General features: G+C 37.1%; 1 protein-coding gene across 4 annotated transcripts in view; it reads left to right on the top strand.

Annotated features, from left to right (window-relative positions):
• Positions 1-12826: 12826 nt before the first annotated feature.
• LOC121295338 (glycine receptor subunit alpha-4-like) overlaps positions 12827-24204 on the top strand; it is a 28239-nt gene continuing 16861 nt past the window's right edge. For all 4 annotated transcript variants that reach the window (XM_041219835.1, XM_041219834.1, XM_041219833.1 and 1 more), the window contains exon 1: positions 12827-13138. In XM_041219835.1, coding sequence (XP_041075769.1) covers positions 13071-13138 — 68 coding nt within the window. In that variant the 5' untranslated portion in view covers positions 12827-13070. The remainder of the gene's footprint in view (positions 13139-24204) is intronic.

Raw genomic sequence — 24204 nt, 5'->3', positions numbered from 1 at the left:
TGGTCAGCCTGCCTGATGGAGGCGGGGACACCTCACTCTGTCACAATTAGCAAGACTGAGCCTGAACTACACACTATGGCAGATACATTTGTGTTGGCAACAGTTTCCAATGGGGAGGCCCTCAGCTGCAATAATTTCCTCTGGCTGGCAGGAGGCAGAGTTCAGGGGTGGGAATATAACAGTGGAAGGTGGCAGCTGAGATGGGTAAGACAAATTCCATCAATTGAAAGGATACAGTGATCAAAACTGAGATTTTATGTTTTGAGTGGGCTAAAACCTAAGAAAGAACAAGGCATTTTTATGGCACCAAGCCTGTTGTGCTTACAGAGCAACAAGATTTATTATATTGCCTGCCAGGTAGATGTCCTTTGAAAATAACACAGTGCTCTGTTGTTCTGTCTCAAGAGATTTGGAGCTTTGGTTGTGCAGCTTTGAAGTAGCAGGAATGTAATCAGCATGGTCCCTGGAATTCTGTAACAATTTTAAACCAGAGTCAGGTTATATCTCAACACAACACAAAACATATTCCTCCCACACATTCACTTACGATCTGTTCCGGTTCCTTATAAAACAGATATTCATCCCAGTCTATCTGAAATAAGTCTAATAAATCCTGGCAACTGAACAAACCAAAGCAGTCTCTATAACCTCTAAAAGTCATTATACTAACACTGAAGGTCATAAATAACCAGTCCTGAGATGGGGCTTTTACAGAATGTTAAAACCTGTTGATGAAAAAATATTACAATATGGAAAATTCTTAAAAAACTAACAAAACGTTTCTTTCACAGTTACAATTAAATATATTAATATTCAATGGGAATTCAAAGGTCATTAATTAACTAAGGCATCATGTGATATGTGGGGTGCCTGCTTTCTAAAGAGGCAAATCTCCTGAGGTTCTTTATAAAATATATTCAAGGGCCGCTTTGCTGTAGACAAGGGACTTTTTCCATCCCTGATTTCAAAACAGGAAAGGCTTTTTTTGTCTTCAAAAGAAAATTCCTCCTTTGTTGATGACAAGAGCACAATTAATTCTTGGTGGAATTTGATAAGATTTTAAATGTGAATCAAGCCTCCCAACATCCCCATCCTCCATGTAACCCACAACAGAAGGCAGCTGTATAAGTGTCAGATAAAAATTTAATTGAGGGCTGGGGGCTTTAAGGGCCCTTGGTTGCCATAGAGATGAGTAGGTCGGTAATGGATTAAACAGTTAGCTTTGTTTGATTATTGTTGCATTAAATTGTTTTCTTCCTTTTCATGTAAGGAAGAGGAAGGTGCAAATGAAAGGTTATTGTCAAATGAACATTTTCCCCCTCCCCTAATGATTTAGTCCCCCATTATTCTCCAGAGTGAGCCATAAAGGCCCTTATGACAGATGTCAAGGTGCCTAGGTATTACTTTCTATTGTAGGTCAATGGTCAAAAACTTGCAAGCTGAAAGCACTTGCAAAACAGAGAGCACTTGCTGTGTGGGGTATTTTTGCTAAATTATTTAGTTTTTTTCTGCACAGATTACATATTTTTCTCTGCATCCTATGATTAGCCCACCTTTGTATACAGATCGGCTGTCAGTATGTTTAACTGTCTCAGGCCTGTTCCTTGAACGAATGTAATGACCAGAGTGGGTGAGCTGACGTTATCAGATATCCCCTGAGATTGTTCTATGATAAGCCAACATATCTATTTTTGTTAGCAATCTGTTTCAAAACAAGTTTGAACTAAGTCATTGTCGTCTGCCCTAGATTTATTTTCAGACAAAATAGACACTGCTTTACATAAGACTCAGAATATGTTTGACAGTATTATTATTTTATAAATTTGTGTCCGGGGTCAGGGGGGGGTGGCACACAAGGGAACCAAAAATGGCCTGGTTTATAAGTCTGAGACAACGAGAATTCTGAGAAACCCCAAGACAATACTGGAGTAGAGCGAAATGTCTCAGCCACAGTTCTCCATGACTGAGAGTATGTAGCAAATACAAGTTATTCAATCTTTGCTCTGGAAAGAATAGACATTTACCAGCTTTGAGAACCCAAGAATGAAGAAGTGTGGATAATGGAAATGTCTCATTTTCAGCTCCTAAAAAAAAAATCTAGGGTATAATTATGTTTAATATAGTGCAGGCAGTTTTCTTAGAAAAAAAACAGGATTGAGATTTTAAATACAGGGAAGGTTTCAGTGTCTGTTCTGTGTTACACATTCATTTTATTTAATTGTCAGGGAATGAAAATGTCTCTCTCTCTCGCTTGAAGAGATGAAAGAACTACCTCACCCTAAGTTTGGTGATGGCACTGTATTAAGAGAGAATAATTTAAATATATTGAGCACTCTAGGAGGTCTGTTTAATTGATCTGAACAGTGGCAGTACTGAATAGACTTGTCAGCAGAATTCAACATAGCAAAATAAGGCTCATTATGGAAAAGCAAAAACATTTTAATAAAACGTCAACATTATTCGATAGTTCTTGAAAAAACTTACTGCAGGACCAACCCTTCAAAATAATTTAATGGCAGAGGTATTCAAAACCATCCTCTGTTTAGATGTTTTGAGTAGACACCAGTTTATGTAAGTGAGATGGTGTACAGAGCATCCGGAGTCTCCCACCCTTTAGATGCTCAAGAAATACAAATCTAATATATAAATCTAATATATAAATCTAATATATAAATCTAAAGCCTTCATTCTCATTCCTGATTTTCTGAATGCTTTTGTATCCCTTTTGAAGAGATGGACGCAAGCATGATGCCCACCTGGGACCATTGGTGTCAAGAGAGCGACTATCAAATAACTTTTTTTGTATTCAATGCTGCTGACTGCATTTTTTGGTAATCTCATTTTGTAATCTGTCTTGCTTTCATTCAATCCAATGACTGAATGACAGTTTTCCAAATTACGCTGCGTTGCTAAGCAGATTGAGAATACAAGGATAGCAATTCTCTGAATTCAAGTATTTAATCTAGGCTTAAGCATACCTTTTTCCATATATTCACTTGTGATAAAACAGAATTTTGACTTGTATAAAGACTTTTATGATGGCCATTGATGGGTTGATCAAGTAGCCATTGCTAGTGGCGTAGAATAAATTCTTAATTACATGTCAACTGAAGAACAGGAAAAAAAAAACCTTTACACACAACTTGAACACTGGCTAATCAAAACATGCTGAAAACAGTATTGCAATGACAAGGACCTTCATGCTCATAATATAGTACAATAGAAATATCACTCTTTGAAAGCCTTGAGATCTGAGTGCAGGTCAACAAGTCCATAGTATCAATTAACTGGGCCCACTGAAGTTTTCGTAGTAACCAGCTTTATAAAGATCTGTATGTAAAGTACTTTGTTGTACCTCAATCTACAAAACAGCTGGAATCCGTGCTTATCATCGATTGTAGAGCATGCATCCATTAGCACATTTCAAACACAGTTCTTGTCAATTTGGAATTGTATTCAGCTGTTAATGAGAATGTATGCCCTTTTTTCCATACTTGTATCAAGGGATATTTTCACACAAAGAATCACATCTATGAAAGTTGCCAGTTTTCAGTTATTTAAATTTAGCTTAGTGGTGTATGAAGGAAAAGGCTGCAATTAGTGTGTCTGTTTAAATCTTCTCTCCCACAGACAAACAAATTACAATTTAATTCCCCTCTGAACACAGGACTCTGGATCGTGAAGAAATGATGCAAGCTCTACGATATTAAAAAAAAAAAACAGCCGGATTAAACACTTGAGTAAAAAGTTTGATACCCTTCAGAGTTAGTAAGAGAATACATTAACATGTCAAAACCTATTGAGATTTTAAAAAACTCTTGTTGTCATAATCTGATGCTTCATCCAAATGTATGTAAGGATTTAAGGATATTTAATGAAGGGTGGCCAAAGGTGGCCCTTCCAGTCATGGTCTGTGTTCCAAGTGTGTTTTAAGTGGTTTAGTTGAACCAATAAAATCTCAATCCAGATTGTAAAGTAATTTATTTCATTGTACCTAGATTGGCATGGCCATTCATGACAGTAATTGGACCCCTGTTTTTACATTGAAATTTACACCTGTGTTTAATATAACTGTATGACCAGAACCAAGCAACAGAAATAAAACATCTTCCATCCTTTAAAACACCTCCACCTGTGATGCAGTGCTGAGGTATATGTTTGTGTGTAAATTGCAGCTCGGTCATTAGATAGCTTAGGTTGATCGTAATTAAGCCAAATCGTGGGTAAATACAGTTTGGGTAAATACAATTTTACACTTGCTTGCCTTGCTTGTGTTGTTTTTGCCTATTAAAGCCCTGCCAATATAGATCTAATTTAAAATCCTGAACTCTTTCATTGAAATGCCCAGTGTTGTGGGCTGGCCACAAACTTATAGTACAATTGCACTGCATGGGTTGACAATTAAATCTTTATCTGAGTTCATGAACTGTTAATGTTTTCCCTCCAACTGAATGTACACCAACCGCACAGTGGGCAAATGCACTCGTCTTTCACAACTTGGAGGCTTCGTTTTGAATTCTTCTCGGGTCAGCTTGGTCATGTTTGTAGGGAAGGCTTGAGGCACACTTGTGGGGCAATATGGGAAAGCTCACTTTAACACTGCTTGTGCTTCAAAAGAATATTCTCACACACAGAAAAGAAATACTGTTTCCCTGGGTGTGCTCTGTCTCATATCGAACTCATACAATAAACATGAAGCTAATTTTTAAAATCTGTTCTTGATCTCATTGCTACTAAAAAATATAAAATCATCCATGCTGGAAATTTACAACCATGTTTATTCAATCTCTCTGTTGATCAGACCACTGGATCTGAACTTGCTATAGTTCTGACAGTTTGAATTTTCTCTTGCTCTGTCTAAACATCCGCTGGGCTTCCCAGACATTGAACTTGTGCTGTATGTAAATCAATAAAAAAAATAACAGACTGCTCAAGTTCAAACCTTTATGCTTATTGCTGTATTCTTTCCTTCCATTCTATAACAACCACCATTGGGACTGGTGAAAATGTGATCTTTGCAGACAGCTGGCCTTTAATTTCAGGTATATTTCACATTAATGTCTGCCGCTGCCTGAGAGAAGTGGTGACCAATGACAGAATTTACGCCCATGATATTTAGCTTTCAAACTAAACTATTTATGGCTAAAGAATCTGTTCATATTCTTCAGGAAAGTTTGTCATGGTAGGTTTATACAACAATTTATTACAGCTGCTACTATACATTACTTTCTAGTTCTGTGATGGGCCGATATTATGCAAAGCCATTCTGAAATCCAATGATCCAATCCAATGCTTCTGGACTGGGTTCTACTGCAATCTATCCTCATGCCCCCCTTGTGAATGTCTTAAGCACACTGTACAAAACAATCAGATATGTTTGAACAAGTAGTTATAGAGCTTGTTTACCTTTACTTAATTTCCCCAGCTGGGGTGCGCATTATCAGTTAGCAAAATGCATCACCCAGCAATATCTATTGCACATAGAAATGTAACTTAAAACATCTGGTGCACACAAACATGCATCTCAACACGCTCACTCTACCTCTTGTGCAATGCTTGCATGACAATGATATAGAAACTGAAATTATAAACTTTTATGATGACTTGTAAAGTTTACCTAGATGTGCCATCTTTCTTGCACTCATTAAAGAGTCATTAATAGGTCTTAGAGATGTTCATTGTTACCCAGTAGAGCGAGAGTCTCAGAGAGAAGCTCACAACGGCTCAGCACAGGCGGAAATGAAATTACCTTTCAACCCTGGTGCTTTCAATTTACAAAATCGGTCTTGCATCATTTAAAGGGGGGAGGAGGAGGGGGGGGTGGGTCCTGTGTGTTAGAAGTACAGAAGTGAGGAACTCCACAGCAGAATAAATTTGGCACAACTAAATGAGAAGGCAGGAGGGTTTTTTTTTTTTTTTAGGAGTCAGATCCCTTGACAACAATGCCAGAAGCAAACAGCAACAGCCATTTCATTCTTCTAGTTTAGTGATCGCACATTGCTCTAATGACCTCTCATTAAAGGGAGCAATTGTGCCCTGACTCACTAAGATCATTTATTTTTGCACTACAAGAACTTACATCTCAACTACCCATAATTTTCATCACATTCAATGCGGGACATCTGCTTCCAAATAAACACAAAACGATGCAAAGCTGTCATCTACTGCTGTCTCCAGTAGTTCATTAGTAACATCAACACCTCCAAGTGAATCTTCAGTGGTAGTAGTTCTATACTATGGGGTACTGGTAGAACAAGGGCACAGGCAATGGTGCAAGACAATGGTAGATTACCAGTGTCATAACATTTTCATAACTGAATTGTATTACAACCAGAACACTCTGGTAATCCATTACCCAGTCAGTGTATTATTGTAGGGCCACTGCATAATATTAAATTGATTGTGTTGTAAAAACTGTTTTTACAATGCAACTGTTACATTGCTATTTTATTACACATATTTCATGTTTGGACAGTTGTTCACATTTTCTGTAATTGCCATGCAACCACATGTGCATTTACAATATCAATAGAGGCACACAATGCAAATTGCTACTAAAAATTAAAAGTACTGCAATTGATAAAGAAAGTCATTAAATAGCTAGATACTAACGTTCTGCCATTGTTTAGCAAGTACTTTAATCATGTCACCCAATTATCTGGTAGTATTGGAAATCAGTCTTTTTTTAAATATGCAGTGTCAGTATGTACACAAACCACAGGATTCCAGAGAGACTGCTTCTCAGAGAGTTCAAGATGTCTGCAAACCACAAGCTTCCCTTGGTGCGGCCTAATTTCCGCACAGACCTATTATTTTAATTTGCAGAAACACATTTCCCAACTGTCCTCTACTGCAAGGAGCAAAACCCCAATTTAAAAACAAAATAACAATAATGTACAGTCTCTGTTTCTATTCTGTGTGGTACTGCAGTGATAGATATCAATCTGTCAAGGAAATATGTGAATAAATCTTAACACTTTAATCACTGACCACACCTCTAGAATTATTTGCAACTAATTGCAGTCAAAGCACTAATACTCACATTTGTTTCACTTTATTAATAACCTTCTATTCGTCATTACAGTCCTGGCAGGTTTAAATGTATGACAAAGCAATTTACATGTACATTAATATTGTTGGCTGATTAATAAATATAGTTTCGTCCAACATCTAAAAATATGGGTTTAAAATGTCTCAAGGCCCATAAATATGTAATATTGTAAAAGATCACTTTGCAGCAAATGTGCTTTTTATATGAACAATAGAGTACTCAGCAATCTGCTATACTTAAAATAAAGATTAGGAATCTTGATGGCTCAAATTTCCAAGCTTAGATCAAAGCCTCACTGGGCCACTAAAGATTTACTGTTTGTCATAACAAAATAGCAGAGAAGCACATTCTTTATATGTGATCAAAAGTGAGCTTGTGTTTCTTACTTCATATTTATTAATTAGTAATTGAAGTATTTTCAGATAGTTACTCTACAAAATATGTATCAATATTGTAATTACCATCTTTGTTTTATTTAAGTACACATGGTTCTCCTTTGTTACGCAAGTTGCCCCTATAAATGTCACTGCCTACAATAACAAGCTAAAGCTTTTTAGATCCGTTATATGCAGTCGATATACAACCTTTTTATTATTAAAAGAACATCTATGAAAGGGAGAGTCAAATCCCCAGGCTAATGTTTTAGTTGATGCTCAGACAACCTTTTTCAAAGCAAACACACAGGCAACCTCCACTGATGGTTCCTTAAAGAAGTTTAACTGTCAGCTGAAACATTAACTTTTGGAGATATGGACTTGAATATAGTATATAAGTAAGCAAGGTTATTGGCTAGTCTGTGTTACACAAAGTAACATGACTCCTGAAATCATTAAACAACAGAAAGGCCAATGGGAATGTGTCACTGTTTGTTAATTGATTTAAAAAATAAAGTAAAACACTGAGCTGTATTTTTGCGATTAACTGGGTTTTAGCCAGCACAATCTTGTGTTAAATAACCACCTTTATTATAATACAAAATCTTAAAAAAATATTTAGCTCAAAAACAATGGTTGAAGAAAAATTAAAAAGTAGAATAATAATAGTTGGAGCACAGCCTCATCCTTCTGTGCCCTTTGCTAAAAAAAACAAAGAATAAAATAATAAATCTATGTGATGTGTTCAACTTGGTGAACAAAATGTATTAGGCAGAGGAGCATCTTTTTTTTTTTATATACCTAATAAGTTGATGGGGACTTGCCAGTAATTGGCTTGTAGTTTGACCAGAGAATAAATGCGATGCACTGGGAACTGTATTAATGATGGTATAGATTTCCTGCCTGAAAACCTCGCAAGCTTTATATTGTAGTACTGATGCACCATGATGCTTCGTCTAAAAGACAAATGCTCCAGGAACACCCATGCTACACATAAACCTAAACATTAAGTCACAATTATAAAACCTTAATTCACTATCGGATTTCAAAGTGACAACTCATTCTCTGAACGGTTGAATATGATTCTCTCTACGTGCTATGTGAATTCAGAAACCGCAAACTGCAGTATTGACGTTGGTTCAGATTATCACATGGTTAGGGGGAACCATACCACACTATTGCAGGTCTGCCATCTGCTATAGGGTGTTATTTTGTGTTTGTGTGACAGCAACCTGTTTGCAGTTTAATTTGTTGGGGGAATGCCCTCACAGTGTATTGAGCAAGTCTTGGGTGGCAGCCTGAATAAAGGACCAGAGCAACTTAAAATGGAATTAACATTTCATGGCGTGCTATTGCACACCAAAGACAGTACAATATAAACACTGCAAAACTACAATAGCTTTGAATACAATCCATTACAATTAAATAAGTCAATGTACGCCACTAGTATTCATTTGAAACAACTTATAATTATTGTATTCTAGCTGGGCTTTAACCAAAAAGCATCTGAAGCTGCCATGTGTTTGAAATATAGAAATAGTGTTTTTTTCAAGAAAACTTTTCAAAACCTTATTTTAAATTTGACCGTGCATACAGAGACATTTAGTAGACCCATCTGAAATGGTTTTGTAAAGGAATCGCAACAACCTTTGTGTCTCATGTTTAGGTTTTAGTGACTCTTACAAAACCATGCCCCTTTTTACACAACCCACACTTATCTCTCTGCCAAAGCTAACTGAACTGTAATAATGACATTGCCCATATGATGGACATTATTTAATTGGCCCTTCTGTCCATTCTGTATGTTAACATCCACTAGAATTCTATGCCATTTTCAACTGCCATTATAGTCAAATAAATGTATTTCAGCTTACTAGAAAAAGTCAGCTTCTGTCAGCCTGAATTACCCATTATATACGATCAGCACACAGCACAAGGAATGTTATCTTTCTTTACACTTTATCGAAGTTAAGTTATTTTGACACATTTTTTCTTTTTTTAAAGATAGTTTTTTATTCATATTTTACAACGTTGCTTAATGTTAGTGGAAATTTAAAATATACACGGGAAAGCATAATGGTATTGAAGGTTTGGGGTAAATGTCATGTTTATGTATGAGGTGTTTAAATATGAACAGACACACACTTTATAGGTTTCATTTATCCCAGCTCTTTTGTGGAGAAAACCGTGATTGCTGGGAATACAATTGATGGGCTTGTCCTCAAAGGATGGTATTTTAGAATTAAACTTTGTGGGTTTTTTTATGGTTTTATATTTTGCCTGGGTGATTTACGCCCATACCACAGACTTACTGTTAAAATGGAACTGCATTGAATCAAACACTGCATCCTAAAATGAATACTTGTGTTTTTCTGTAATCTTTTTTGTTAATGTCAGTGGTTTAAGAAACAACTGCACTTTGAAGTGATGTACTATAAGTGTATTTCTTAAGGCGTGGACTTCTGTTTGCTTAGAATCATGGGAGAATCACTTAATCATGTGACTCACAGGAGACACAGTGATTGCTGGTTGCTTACAGCGACAGAGGATATGAAAATATCGTAAACAGTTTACGTTTTTGGTGGTTGTTTAAAAACCTCTATCCTTGCTTGGAAATGGTTCCCTCCATTCCAGTGTTTTGAGAATGTGGTGGAAACTGGGGCCCATGATGGGCTTAGACATTCACACTACAAAGTTTCATAGGAGTCATGTGATTGAATGCTTCTCCCATGATTATTTTTGTGCTTTATAATGCTTTACCATACTTGTCTGTGGCCTTTGCTATGTTATTAAGATCCACAGCTAACTATCATAAGGGAAACTTTGCATTTGTTTGAAAATTGTGTATTAAACATATATATATATATATATTTGTTTATATTCTAAAGGAAGTCACCTCCAGCTACAAGCTTCCTTGATACAGAGGTGTCTGAACTGGACCATATCCAGCTCCCCCATCATTTAAACCTTTGAACTCAGCCTGGTGATTCATGAAAATTAGTTTCGTAGGTGCACCACATGTCCTGCATTGCATACATTGTTTAAGATCACAAACCGGGTTTGGTACAGAACAGAACCCTATGTATACTCATATACTGATTCATAGTTTCACCAATAGATGGAGGGCACAGAAAGGCATTTGATAAATGCATACTCATTCACATTCCTGTTGAAATGTTATAGTGTTTCTTTAAAAAAATAAGACACCCCTACTGTACACTAGGCCTGCCAATAAATATAAATGTATACATGGGCATATGCTGGGTTACTTTATTAAGTATTTCCTATTGTCTTCACAATTTGCAATTTTTTATGCATTGTCCTTAATCGTACAAAGATATTGAAAGAGCTCATCTGCATACAGGGTCCTTTATAATTGATCAGCCAGCTGCTGTTTAGATAACAATGAGTTTGATTTGATTTGGCAGTATGAATAAACCATGTGTTGATTTTCATTGTGATTGGATAAATGTACGGCAACTCCCGTTAAGAAAAATGCAAACGAGAGGAGAACATTCGGCCCATCAGTGCATGTCCCATTAGGTTGTTAATCTCAAAACTGGCCCATGAGAGGATCCAAATTATTTGACAATATGGCTACCTAACCCATTCCATACCCTTCTACTCTCTGACCTAAATCTGTGTATTAATATTTCAAAGACTTACAGTGAATCAAGTGCCCCATCATTTAGATGCATTCTCCAGCAATGCTCATAAGACAGGCAAAGAAGATTACAACTGCAAAGGGGTAGGAGGAGGAGGAGACAAAGTCTAGACATTAGACAAGCCCATAATAAGATAAGCAAAGGGAGTTGTATATAGTGGGTTAGACACATTATTGAAATGTCCCAATGCTGACCCCTTTTTTTTGTAATATCATAGATTATAGTAAAAATGTTGCTTAAAAAATGTCATCAAAACTAAACTTGATTTGAATATGAGGAGGTGTTCAGAATGATCTTATAAATAATTGTGTGCAGAACTTTAACAAACACAAACCAACAGTGACACATTGGAGGCCCCTGCTGTAGACCCCTACCAAAGGCTTGTTCAAAGAGGGCCCTGCCTGCACAGTTCTAGGCTAGCTCATCCATAAACTCCATGCAATTGTGGTCCATGTGTTAGGTATTTGTTAACATGTTAAAGTGTGTAGTTAGGATTTGTGATATTTAGTTATACATATAGTTTTCTAGCACATTCCTGCTTTAAATGCATGCAGAATGCCCATGCATAACATGCAAACATGTGAGTTACATGCATTCTTAATATGTTTGAAAAATGTGTATAGACAGAATTATTATTTCATAAAATCCAACAGAAAAGCGCAAACGTAAATGCTTGCATTAAGAGATATCGTGCTTTGTTATTATGTAATTCCTAAAATGTGATCTAATGTCTTTTTAATGCAATGCCTTTGGTGCAGGAGGGGCAGAGGATGATACTAATAATGAGATCAAACAAATCAATGTTACAGTTTAATCTTGTTTAACGATTTTCTTTTTTGAAAAAAAGAGCGTTACATGGTTATCACTCTGGCAAACGGTCCTGTAAGAGCATTGAGCCCACACGGAAGATGAATCGACACTACCATGGCAATTTGATTGTGAAATCATGTGAGTGATTTCCCTCTTTATATATTACTTCTTCTAGAGTTTACATAACTTCACCATACAAATCTCTTGCCTTTTTATTGATGTTCTTCTGTGAAAATGCCTGGGTCTTTCATTCCAATGCTTCTAGAAAGATTTTTTTTTTTTTTCAAAACCTGCAATAAATTACCTTTTTTAAAAGAGAATAATTTCTAAATGTTAATAATGATTTAAATGCAAACAATTAAAAAGAGAAAGCCTGACATAATGTATGATAATGTGTGTCTTTTTTATGAAAATAAAATAATAACTAATAATATACTCCCAATTGAAAACTATAACAATGTTCAAACTGTAACACCTGAGGTGATAATTATTTGAGAGAACTTAATTTAAAAACTTATTTTTCTTACCCCTGATCAAAATCATTAACCCTTATTGTACCATTTATCTAGTAATTGTTAATGCCTTAAATGACACCAGAATTGCATTCACCCTAATAACGAAAAAAAAAAAAAAATCAATAAATTCAATAATTGTATCCAATAATTCATTCTATGTCTATCCTAGCATTGCAAGGGTTAACCTACTATAGCCCTGGACCTAACAGCACCACTTCCCCCCCACCCTGTCACCAATATTGCTTCTGTCTTACACAGTCTGTAATTGAAAGTCTACTGCTACCCTACTGTAGCTGTCCCTTTAAATCCCCTTCCGTAAGAATTCCTGGAGCAAGCAGCTGGCGGTGGAGCTCACTTTTAAACACACACACACACACACACACACACACACACACACACACACACACACACACACACACAGAATCCCACAAGTGAGAGACACATTACCCTGGATTTTATACCTGTGAAGATCAAGTGGAGGGAAAAAATATCTTTCCACAAGGATTGACCTGCTCCCAGCCAGAAGATGCTTTTTTCCTAGTTTTTGCAAGCTGCTTGGTGGATTTGGTGTTGCCTCAAATTATTTGTTCTGCACATTATTTCACAAAGCAGAGTGTCTGTGTGTTTGCGGAGGGGGAGACAGGAGAGCCAGAGAATGCTATCACAAGTCTTGAGGATTTTGTGTGTCTTGTCTTTTTGCTTTTTTCAAGACAGCTTTATCAGGTAAGACAGATGCTTTTCACATTTCCAGGGTAAACGGTGTGCATTTGTATGATTTCTTTGCTACTACAAATTACAATTATTAATACTATTAACACTATTAATTCCTCCAGGTACAATGTATTATATAAACACCCACAACTGCATGTGACTTTGTAAACTTTGTTTTGATAATAGAAAGTGCAGTGAAAAAGTAGTCAGGAAGGCTGATTTATATATTTATTGCAAAATCATGCTTTTCAGATAAATTGTGTCTTGTTTTCCAACTACCAATGTATAGAACCCTGCCAATGCACTTCAGCTGGTTGAGACCTGCTGTAATTGCATGAGTATGCTATTGTTTAGTGTTTCTTCAAATCAATCAACGCTGAATTCTGCATGCCCAGACAAAGGCACTGATAACAATAGACTGTGCAGTACAACACAGAGAGACACATGAAATGACTACAAGTAACAAAGATGTGAAAAATACCATTATTTCTTGGTGGTAATATTTTTTCTTTTATTGAATGCACCATTCAAATTCAGATCGAGAGAGTTTTCTTGGCTCAAGTGTTGAGAGGTTAATTAATATCTCGATAAATGTAAGGTACAGAGGCAAGAGAAGACGGGTCTCAGCCAGTGTCAGAGTGACACAATACAATCAACCCCGTGGTTTCCGTTCAGTCTTGCTTGAGTGACAAGAGTTGCCTGATTGTTTTGAAGAGAAGCTCAACAGCTCAGGCACACAAATGAAAAAATAAATTTTAAAAAGTTGCACAGCAGATGGTGCATCAAACATTCTCCTTTCTTTTATGCCTGAACATGGGTGCAAACAGTTTAAAATTAATGTCTGCATTATCTGTGCATTAAATCAGCCATATCAAGCGATCCAAACCTGGCTAGTTTAAAAGCTGACAGGTTCCCCTCTGGGAAATTCAAGTTTCGAGCTTGCAGAATGAAAAGTGTACCAAGATCTCCTTGCCTGTATATTCAGTAGGGAAAAGGGAGAACATCTTCCTGGAAATCTTTGGTCTGCAAAGCCATCAGGGAAATGAAATTATGAGATCTTACAGACAGCATTTTGCATGCCTTAAATGCACACTGGAAAAGCAATTGGGTAAAGCTAAATTCCCAAGATGATCCTAATGAGTTGCAGAGAATCAAGGCACTCATGCAGCGTGTGTGCAAAGGACTGGGATCGGATTCAAGTTCATAAGGCAGGTGCTTGATGTACATAAATATGACCAGACTGGATATTTGCTGGCAGGATATTGCAAATTGTTACCATGTCCAGAGTTGTTTTGACATGTGCTGCTGCAGTTTGCAAGGAGAGGGAGACAGTGTTCAACAGTCTAGTTTAAAAGTGCAGTGCCCTATACAGGTTATCAGCTTATACGTCTATGTTAAAAAGTACTTGTTTGTTTCCTTGTATTTATTTATTTTACAAGTATACAAAAATAAACCTTTATGAGCTAATCCCCCTTTTAAATACAAAAAAAAGAGTGTGAAGAGTTATAACCGCCTGCTGCTGCAAGTCTTTTTGGTTCAAAGAGGAACACGGTGACAAGCAAGGTGGGGCTGGGTGGTGAATAAAATATACATTTGGAAGATGTAAACAAGCTAGACAGTATACAAACCTTCTAATAAAGACACTCCACATGCAAGTAATGGTTAATTAGAAGCTATATTGTGATCAGCATACGGTCAGCTTGAACTGCTATAGATATATACAGTAAGAAAGCAGACATAGACAGTTAAGCCACTATGAAGTTATATAATGTGCAGTTGAGGTAGCTGTTACAAATACAGAAATCTTATTAAACAGATATTTTTGTATTCCCATTATACTTGACTCAGCTTGATCAGACAAAAGTCTAATAAATTCTAGATGTGAAAAAAAGTGATTAAATGATCTAAAGTCTATGCACTGTAGATAGCCTTTGTGTCTGTTTTCAGTGACAGTTGTTTTGAATTAGTCATGGCAACGATGTTAATGGATTTATGCATGTACACGTATATATTTATATCTTGTTGAATAAGGCATTTGTATTTTAAGACTTGCCCAAAGGCAAGTGCATGACAGAAAGGCTTATGAATTGCACAAAATGTCTTGTTCCATATCAGTTCAGTTCACAATTGCTTTAAATAAGGCATGAGTTGTACTGAACCAAAAGAAACCACATCATTTCGAGCTCCTTTGTGGATGAGATGCAGCGAGGTGGGCGCAGTCAGTCAGTATCTCCTTGTAGATGACGATAACGTGCATCACCAGCGCTAAACCACAGCAGAATCAGAGCTAATCAATCAACAGAATAAAACCATCAGATCAGGCTCAACGGGATAACCAAGAATGATCAAGTGATGCTGCGGAGAGAGTGGTGTGACACAGGGGGCAGGGGTTAAGGGAAGACCATTTTGATTTCCCCCAGAGTTCCTGAAGTTTCATCCAGAAAAATGACTTCTGTTTTCCTGAGCTTATCAGTAACTCTGATGGCAATTCAATGGCAATCGAACAGAAGCTTGTAGCATAGCAGCAGTGCAAAGAGAGCTGTCTGCTTGACACTGCAACACCTGTCTGCTCTCTGAGCACGGATAAACTGAGAGGCATGGTAATATTATACATAGGCAGTCTGTCATGCCTTCACACATCAAGTTTTCCTTCCCTGGGACCTGAACCTAAGATGCAATGTATGCCCTTCAGAGGGCCAGCTGGTTATTGCACTATTGCAGCCTTTCATCTCTGAAGGCTGATGTTCCAGTCCTGTTTTGATCAAATATGCACACACACACACACACACACACACACACACACACACACACACACACACACACACACACACACATATTACTATATGTATTGGCTCAGTGACATTTGTGCCTCCTGGACCAGAGATAACACACAAGAGAAAGACCGTCACCTCACACATGTAATAAAAAATATAGATGTGGCAATGTGGCTTGCAGTAAAACAAACCAATCAAGGAATGAACCTGTGATATGGGGGAGGAGATATTGACCCTGTGTGGCTTATAAACATACAAAATTGCAACCTAACACACTTACAGCCTTCAAATCTATGTTGAAGATACATTAGTTTAGAAAAGGATAATTATGGGACACTGAGGCTATGGAAGAGACATGTTAAGACAACATATCTATATGATAACCAGGACTGATTGATCTAAATAGGAGTGCTATGGATTCTATGTCCAGCATTCTCTCATGATTGCTTCAGAAGTAGCTTATTTTGTCAATGAAGCTCTGGGCTGATCAGTGCAATTAGAAACGGCTTACAGTAGTGTATGTGAGAATTTGAGAAGTGTATTTCTTTCTTTCATTACTTTTATTACTAATGATGGTTTGAGTTAACAATGTATAATTAGTAATAAAATATAATTACAGTATGCATGTTAGATTGAGAAAATACCATAAGCAGAACTTGCCCGGAGTTGATAGATGTCTCAAGAGAGAACAAGCTGCAAGAGGGGTGGGGGGGGGGATTAGTATATAACGGGAAAGTACTGAGAACGAACAGTTTGTGAAGGCTGATGTGACAAAAAGCACAAACAGTTTGTGAGGCATATGCTGAAGCTGTTTTGCATGCATGTATAAAAAAGTTGTGTGAACTGTGCTGAGTTAGAGCATTTTGAAGTTCTCTCCAGCGCTGTAACCGCGCTCTCGTCTGATTGCAATAAAGCAACCTCTGGTTTTGAAACTGGGGCTTGGTGTGTGACATATTCTCTTTTCTTACAAGGCTACTAGAACATCAGGACATTGTAAACCCTTTCCAGCACCTGACAGAGCCAGTTAAACCTGTATTAGAGGCCTGAATATAAAGCCTATAGTGAACACATTTAGCGTGGTAACTTGAGCTATTGTATAGTATGAAGATACAGCTTATATGCAGGCAAGAGCAGATCAATTATTTTAATAGTTTATTCCTAGTTTTCTACCAGATATTATTACAAATATGTATTCCTCTCTAGAAATGTGAAATGCACTAACTGTACAATAAGTTTCCCCACCTAACGAGGAGGGCTAGTCCCTTTACTCTAGTCCATGTGATTGTAATGGGAATAGAGACACAGATATTGTCGAAATAGCCTGGGATTCCCCATACAATTTGTCAGATGGAAACTAAGCAGTATTGATCTGTGAAGGACCTCCTAGGAGGTATGCCATCATTTTGAGCATCTCTGCTGCTTGGAAATTACCTTTCTGTTTTATTCAAAATAAATCAATAAGGAAAAAACAGAACCTCCGAAATAAGACACATAGATAACTCTATTGGCAGTCAGAAATCCAAATAAAAAGCGTACATCTCCAAAATAAATATGAATATATATATTTTTTTACTTATTTGTGTTCATTATGTTCTGATATCTGCACACAACCAACTGGAGAGTGCGTAGTATTGCACTGTTTAGACATATTTTCTCTGCCCTGTTGTACCTTAAGCAGTAACCTGACAGACTGGAAAGCTGAGTTCAACACTGTGCCTAATTACAAAGACACACTGAGACAGTCAATACATTTGAAAAAACTTTTGCTCCACACTGCATAAAAAGACAAGCTCATATATTAGACCGTGCATGACCCACCAGGTTGAAGTAGTTTTAGAAATCTGCACATCACATAATGCAGAATCAGCCCGGAGCCAAAGGCAGTGATGTATGACACCATGAAATTAAAGAAGCTTACATTTTGCCACGTAAATATAATACACATCAAAAAAAGAGCCTGTGTCAAAATTCTGGTGACCTTGATATCTACGAAGTGTAGCAAATTAAAATGAATATGCAGCCTTGACATCTTAAAATATGATACAAGGTTTGGTTATCATATAGCAAAAGTTCAGCTCTATATATGAGCTGCATTACAAGTTTGTGTTAGTTAATACACAGGGGACACATGCCTGTGCTCAACTGACATTTATAGAAAGTTGTACATTCCTTCATTAATTTCATGCAGCAGTCCTGTCCCATCCTCTGGAAAATTGAGTGCAGGCTATTTGTAAAAGACAGTGATTTAAATGGTCTATATATGTCTATCAATACTAATTGATATTGTGAGCTATATAGGTCAGCTAGACCCTGGAGGATCATTGTTTTGACCTCCTACTGAATCAGGACAAAGGTTCAGAGGTGCGATCTTAAAATACTGGCTTTATCTCACCTGTAACACTTATAAAAGTGTGTCACAGTATTCATTATAGTGTATCATAGTTTTTCATGGTTTTTGTTATGTATTACCAATCATGCTCAGTGCTTTACTATTGTTGCCTATGCTTTGCAATGATTTTGTTATGGCATACTAACACCATTTAAAGAACTAAACTTATTTTAAAAAAGGACAGGAGTACCCACAATAATGTACCCTATCCACATTTAGGGTTTCTGTTTTCAGCCGACAGAAGCAGCATATTAATACCCTTTTTAGGATTTGCTTATTTCCATTTCTGGTGCTTTGTATGGAGAGAACTGTACCTGCACACTTCCAGCAGTGTTTACATAACTTTCACAATGAGAAGCAGTGGAGGAAATCCATCTATCCCCCAGTTCATCATAAATAACGTTGTGTGGTCATCGCTGCACTTACACATAGTATACAACCTTTACATGTTAATTTCACAGTTTAAAATAGCCATGCTTTTCACAGTTTAGCATAACCAATGCATAATCCTGTGCTTGTCTATGCATTGCCACGCTCTCACCATCCTTTCATAAAATAAAACCAGAAGTGTGTCGTAATACACTGTTCCACACTTACCCTTGGGCTAGGTCCTTAAATCACAGTTTATATATATATATATTGTTTCAGTCATGGTTGGCATTCTCATAGGGTATTTGCATTGACATCACTTATTACCTAAATGAACATTCAGCAAAAACCTGGAATCAGCTTTCCTATATATAAGCTACAGGATAAATACTGTTAGATTCTGTAGTACATTTCCTTCCTATTTCATGCATGTTTTGTACTATTTTTTTATAAGCCCCTTTCCATAAGATTGACTATGCTATGCTTTGTAGCTCACTGTAATTTAGCTGTATAGGTGTATTACAGCTACATATTTATAAAGTGTCTGTCTGGTTGTCAGGCCTACACGGTTGAGCAAATGGTTCTGTATGTTTGTAACAGAGCGGAGGCTGGGCTCAAACCGGAGAGCCTGCACAATACCAGCGAGCATCTTAACCACAATGCAAAAGAGCTCATTTGCGTTTGTGATTTTGGAGCTTTTAACCTCATCTCATCTTACCAACGGGAAAGAATCCGTGACCCCAGTATACCATACAGCGCATAATGTGCCCATGGAGCAGGGCATATGAATTCCTGACCCATTTTTGATGTTTTTGCTTCATTCCCAGTTACTTTATTTGGGGCCATCAACTGAACTGTGATGAAACCCATCCCTATTAGCAAAGGTAACAGAAATCTGAAGACATGCAAATATTTTGCTGCAATCACTCTTGCATGATTGTTCTATTCTGTCAAATTAAAGGAGCACATTCATCAGCAGCATATCAATCTCCTGTTTCTAATAAGGTATGTACATATTACTGTAAAATAATTATACAGTATTTACACAAGGCAGACGCTGTAGAATTCCTGGGGTGTATCCAAATTTTCTCATAGATTTCTATTTTTATTTTTAGGCTACTAGCTGCTGGTGCTGTAGATACAGGCTTTTTGCTAATTTCATTGTAACTCTAGGTGAAGTTCAGATCCACACTTCAGTAGGCTAGAAGTCTCAACCTCATGTTGCAGGAGAACAGCTCGCTGGGGTAATGGAGCTCACTGGTTCTTTAATATTTAATTAATGCAGCTGCATCATGGATATTTTTACATGTTTAATAAAATCCTCCTCATATTTTACCTTCAGGGCAGTAACTGAGCAAGATTGAGCAAGATTGAACAAGGCATGTGATGAGTACATTAAAATTACCTCAAGGGTGGTTTTTTTTTTTTTTTTTTAAGAAAACACTAAGCAGCAGTTTAAACATTTAAACCCATTTATAGTAAAAAACAAAACATAACAAATGAAGAACAAAAGCTCAAAGTCAAGGGTACCAGTTATAATGTTGATAATGCCTTTCTTTAAATGAAACATGAATAATTACCTTCATGTTTATAGCAGAAGTAGATGGTACAACACCAAGTCTCCCTGCAGGAAGAGCACTGAGCTGGAAATGCCATCTAAAAGCTCTCTGCCATTGCCAGACCAAGGCAGAGGTTGGGGTCAGCAGAAAGACTGCAGCAGCTGGGTTTGGGGTAAGCCCCAGTCAAAGGATCTCGTGACTCAGCAGCAGAGGTCCAATTACTGTTCCTGAAACTGTGATCAGATGGGAATAATTCAGTTCCTGAGCAGGTTGGAAATTGCAGTGTGTACAGTTCTGTAATAACTGTGTTCATGTCTCAGAATATGATTAATATGGAGCCTGATCTATACTGACATCTTCATCCATATTCATACGACAGGTACCAAATCAAAAGCATTCATCATTTTATCCAGGCTGGCAGGTTCGTTTTTGCAGCCTCTGGTGGTGTGGTCTGGTTGTGCCCCAACTCCGTCCCCATTCCCATGCTGAAAGTACTATGAAATATCCAGACTTCTACCCTCCTGCTCTGCAAATATAGCTTTGCAGCCCAAGGCAAGTCAGCTAATTTACCAAAGTGATGCACTATAGTATACTCTTATAAGTATGCAATAAAGCCCGTCAGGGTGTCAGTATATGTCCAATACACAGACACTTGTGCGACACATTGTGCGACACAAGACAAAGTTGACACCTTATCGCATACATATAAGATTACACTATTATGTATTGAGGCAAGGAATTGTAACAACAGATCATATGAAAATAATGGCACAATAGTGTATGTTAACTTCTTACTACTTACTGATGCGCAGATCGGACAATTGGTTACAACTCTGCTCTTTCTTAAGGATGTTTTATCTTAAAATAAACCTTAATCTTGGTGCCCCAATGCAAAATGATGTGTTGGCAATTGAAATACCTTTTTTTAATGGATAGGTGTTGTTACAGAAACAAGGTCTAACTTAACTTTGTAAATAGGGCCCACTACCTCATTAACAGTGTGAGGCAAATAGCCTGCTTCGTACGTGAGCTGTCTTTATAATATCTACCTGATTTATTCTTTTGATTATCCATTTTAACATTTTTAAAAGGAGGAGCCACTGAACCTTGCATCCCATTTGCAAGGGATGTCCTGTCAGCGTTCAGCCAGCGGAGAAGCAATTAATCAATAAGCAAAGAGAGAAATATGGACACAAAAAGGAAATTATAATCTTGTTTAAAATGAAGCACAGCAATTCACATACTGTAATAATAAATCAGATTATGGAAATGACAGAATCCCAGAAAGAAGATTTCATTGAAATGATATGGATTTTTGAGCAGGGTGTTCACATTACAACTGTTGGTGAAGATGGAGAACATGGTCATTACAGAAAGCTTTGCTAAGATTACATCACCACAGAAAACATTCGATTTTGGATTATTTGCCAGTTTAATAGCTATGAGATTTTTGCAAAGGGTGCTCTTTATTTGTTTATTTTAAGGTGAAATTAACCAATCAGCAGTTGTAGCACAAGATTGGCTTTTAATTATTTATTTTTTTTAATACAACAAAAGCGATTAAGACACTCGCTGTCATTTATAGGTGTGATGTGTAGATTGGGTGCACCCAAACAACGAACCACCCTACCAACCAGGGCAATTGTTTTGTTGCAGGGCAGATGCCCATCTCATGTACATTTGTATAGATACGTGTATGGTTTGTAAATATTGTATATATTTTAGTTTATATTAAATCCCTGCTTTGTGTCTAGTTCCTCTCCAACAAGCAAACAAGCCATCTATGTAGCCGGTCGAGTTAGTCTGAGAATGTTGTTAGGCAAAATTTGTTAATGAATTGCCAATTTAACTTGACCACATGCACAGAGTAGAAGACAGCTTCTCAGTAGTTCGTTTAAGGAATCAAGAGTGCTAGTGCTAGTGCTGTTCATTCCATTTACTTCAGCTCCCATTCCTACACTATTGGAATGTAATTTAGAATGAAGGGGCTGCTGATAGAAATTACGCAATAAGGATGAATGTCATCGTGATTGGTGGAGGTGCATATACTTTTCTGGTACGGCACTAGCTGTTTAAGACTAGACTGAAAGATTGGAAATGAAGCTGCTTTGTGAACTAAATAGCGCATTATATGTGTGTGTCATGTACTTAAAAAAAGCAGTACCATACTGTGTTAAAAAATAAACAGAATGTGCAATATAGTTTCAAGTCCACTGCAAAATGTGAAAAGATGCATCGTTTTATTTATTTTTGTATTACATTCATGCTTGTTGAGGCTAAATCCAATAAAAGGTAATCAGTACCATCAAACGTAATACTGTTTTAACCCAAACAAATTGGATTTTCAAGGAGAACCTGAAGAAAAAAATATCACATCATCAGGGTTGGTGGACTAAATGGCGCATTTGGTGCATTCCCCGAATTATCACAAGCTTGAATGAATCTTGATGCATACCTTTAAAAGTCTTAATACCCCAAGGAGAAATGAAGTGCAGGGGGGTTCTAAATCAAAACATTAGACACTGCTGAGGTTCATGTAGTCTTCTGGTACCAAGATAAGTTATCCTAGAACAAGTGACAAGAGAATTAAACCATTTAACTAAGAACAATCAGAAAGACCCAATGGAAGGGACTAACGGCGAGCAGCAAAATGTAAATAGTATTAGTGGATTCTTATTATCACATCTGTTAAAGTGGTTAAAAAAAAAAGCACTAACACAAACCATGATTTGAACTTTTAATATATAAATCAAACATTCTCAATCGATGCACAGTACATGGACACACGTGGGTTTCAAACACTCCAGTCACCTTCTGTCTCCTTACATTTCCATAGAAAAGAAATGGACAGATTTACAAGTGTTTGGAAAAGCAGGAAATTAAAGACTGTTAGAAGGTTTTGTTGTATGTGTTTATTTTCATAAAGTCACTGGACTAGAGACCCTCCAACATCCCAGTAATTCTAGATAAATGTGCTATTAATTAGTGGTAGAACATTTTCACCTCATGGAAAGGGAGATGCAGTGTGTTCTTTTTGCACAGTCCAGTACAATATATGAATACCCTTCTGACTTATCTGCTCAACTTTTCCATAATGCTTTAACTCCTGGGGCTTAGGAGCACAGCTATTGCTGTGTACTGACATGCTCTCCTTCAGATTATTGTCTAAAGATGTAGATGCTAGATAAACATTGGGTTAAAGCTGAAGATTGCAACAAAATACTGGGTTACTTCTCTCATACTCCATAGTCTTGGTTATCCCCACAAGCCCCGTCCACCCCCATGAGTAGAGCAACCTTCTGGATTGCTGCAGCAGCAGTATTGACTAATTTGCCAACTGTTTTTTTTTTTTTGTAATGATCTCATAGAAAAGTGCTTTGTTCCCACTGCATTGACAGTCTTCGTGGTTATAAAACTTCAGCATGATTGTTCCCCAGGTCCATTCTGGAAGCATGAACAGGGAGGGGGTGGGGACCACACATCAAAGGAAGGCAAGGAAATTGGAATCTGCTTCTAAAAACAGGCCCAAAAGAGACCATCTATCCTTAGCCAATAGGCTTTACTGCCAATAGCTGCCAATTAAAATGAAGCCAGATCCATAAGTGTAGGTATCCCCAGGGGCCCTAACACTGAACCATTTGAAAGTGTTGCTGGGCATAGCAGTAACAGTGGAAGCATTGACCCCTGGAATCATACACAACTGACATGCTTTGAAAATGGTTCAAACATACCCTGCATTGCTTAAATCACATTCTTTATCCTACTGTATTACTGTAAAAATGAACATTATATAAAAAAAAAAATACCGTGCACACTGATTGCTTGGTCATATTCGTTTTATATTCACTGGATATTGGAAATGGCTATATTGAAAATGTGTATTCTTTCTAATGATTGATTTGCTAATGGAAAGCAATTGCCAGTGTTTAGGCAGAGTTGCTTGTTTTGTCTAATTGTAATTAATCTAGTTCAGTGGCTTTACGTTGA

This window comes from Polyodon spathula, chromosome 20 (assembly GCF_017654505.1).
Source record: "Polyodon spathula isolate WHYD16114869_AA chromosome 20, ASM1765450v1, whole genome shotgun sequence".
Lineage (NCBI taxonomy): Eukaryota > Metazoa > Chordata > Actinopteri > Acipenseriformes > Polyodontidae > Polyodon > Polyodon spathula.
The sequence above is the reverse complement of the archived record's forward strand: the minus strand, read 5'-3'. Positions and strand labels throughout refer to the sequence as shown.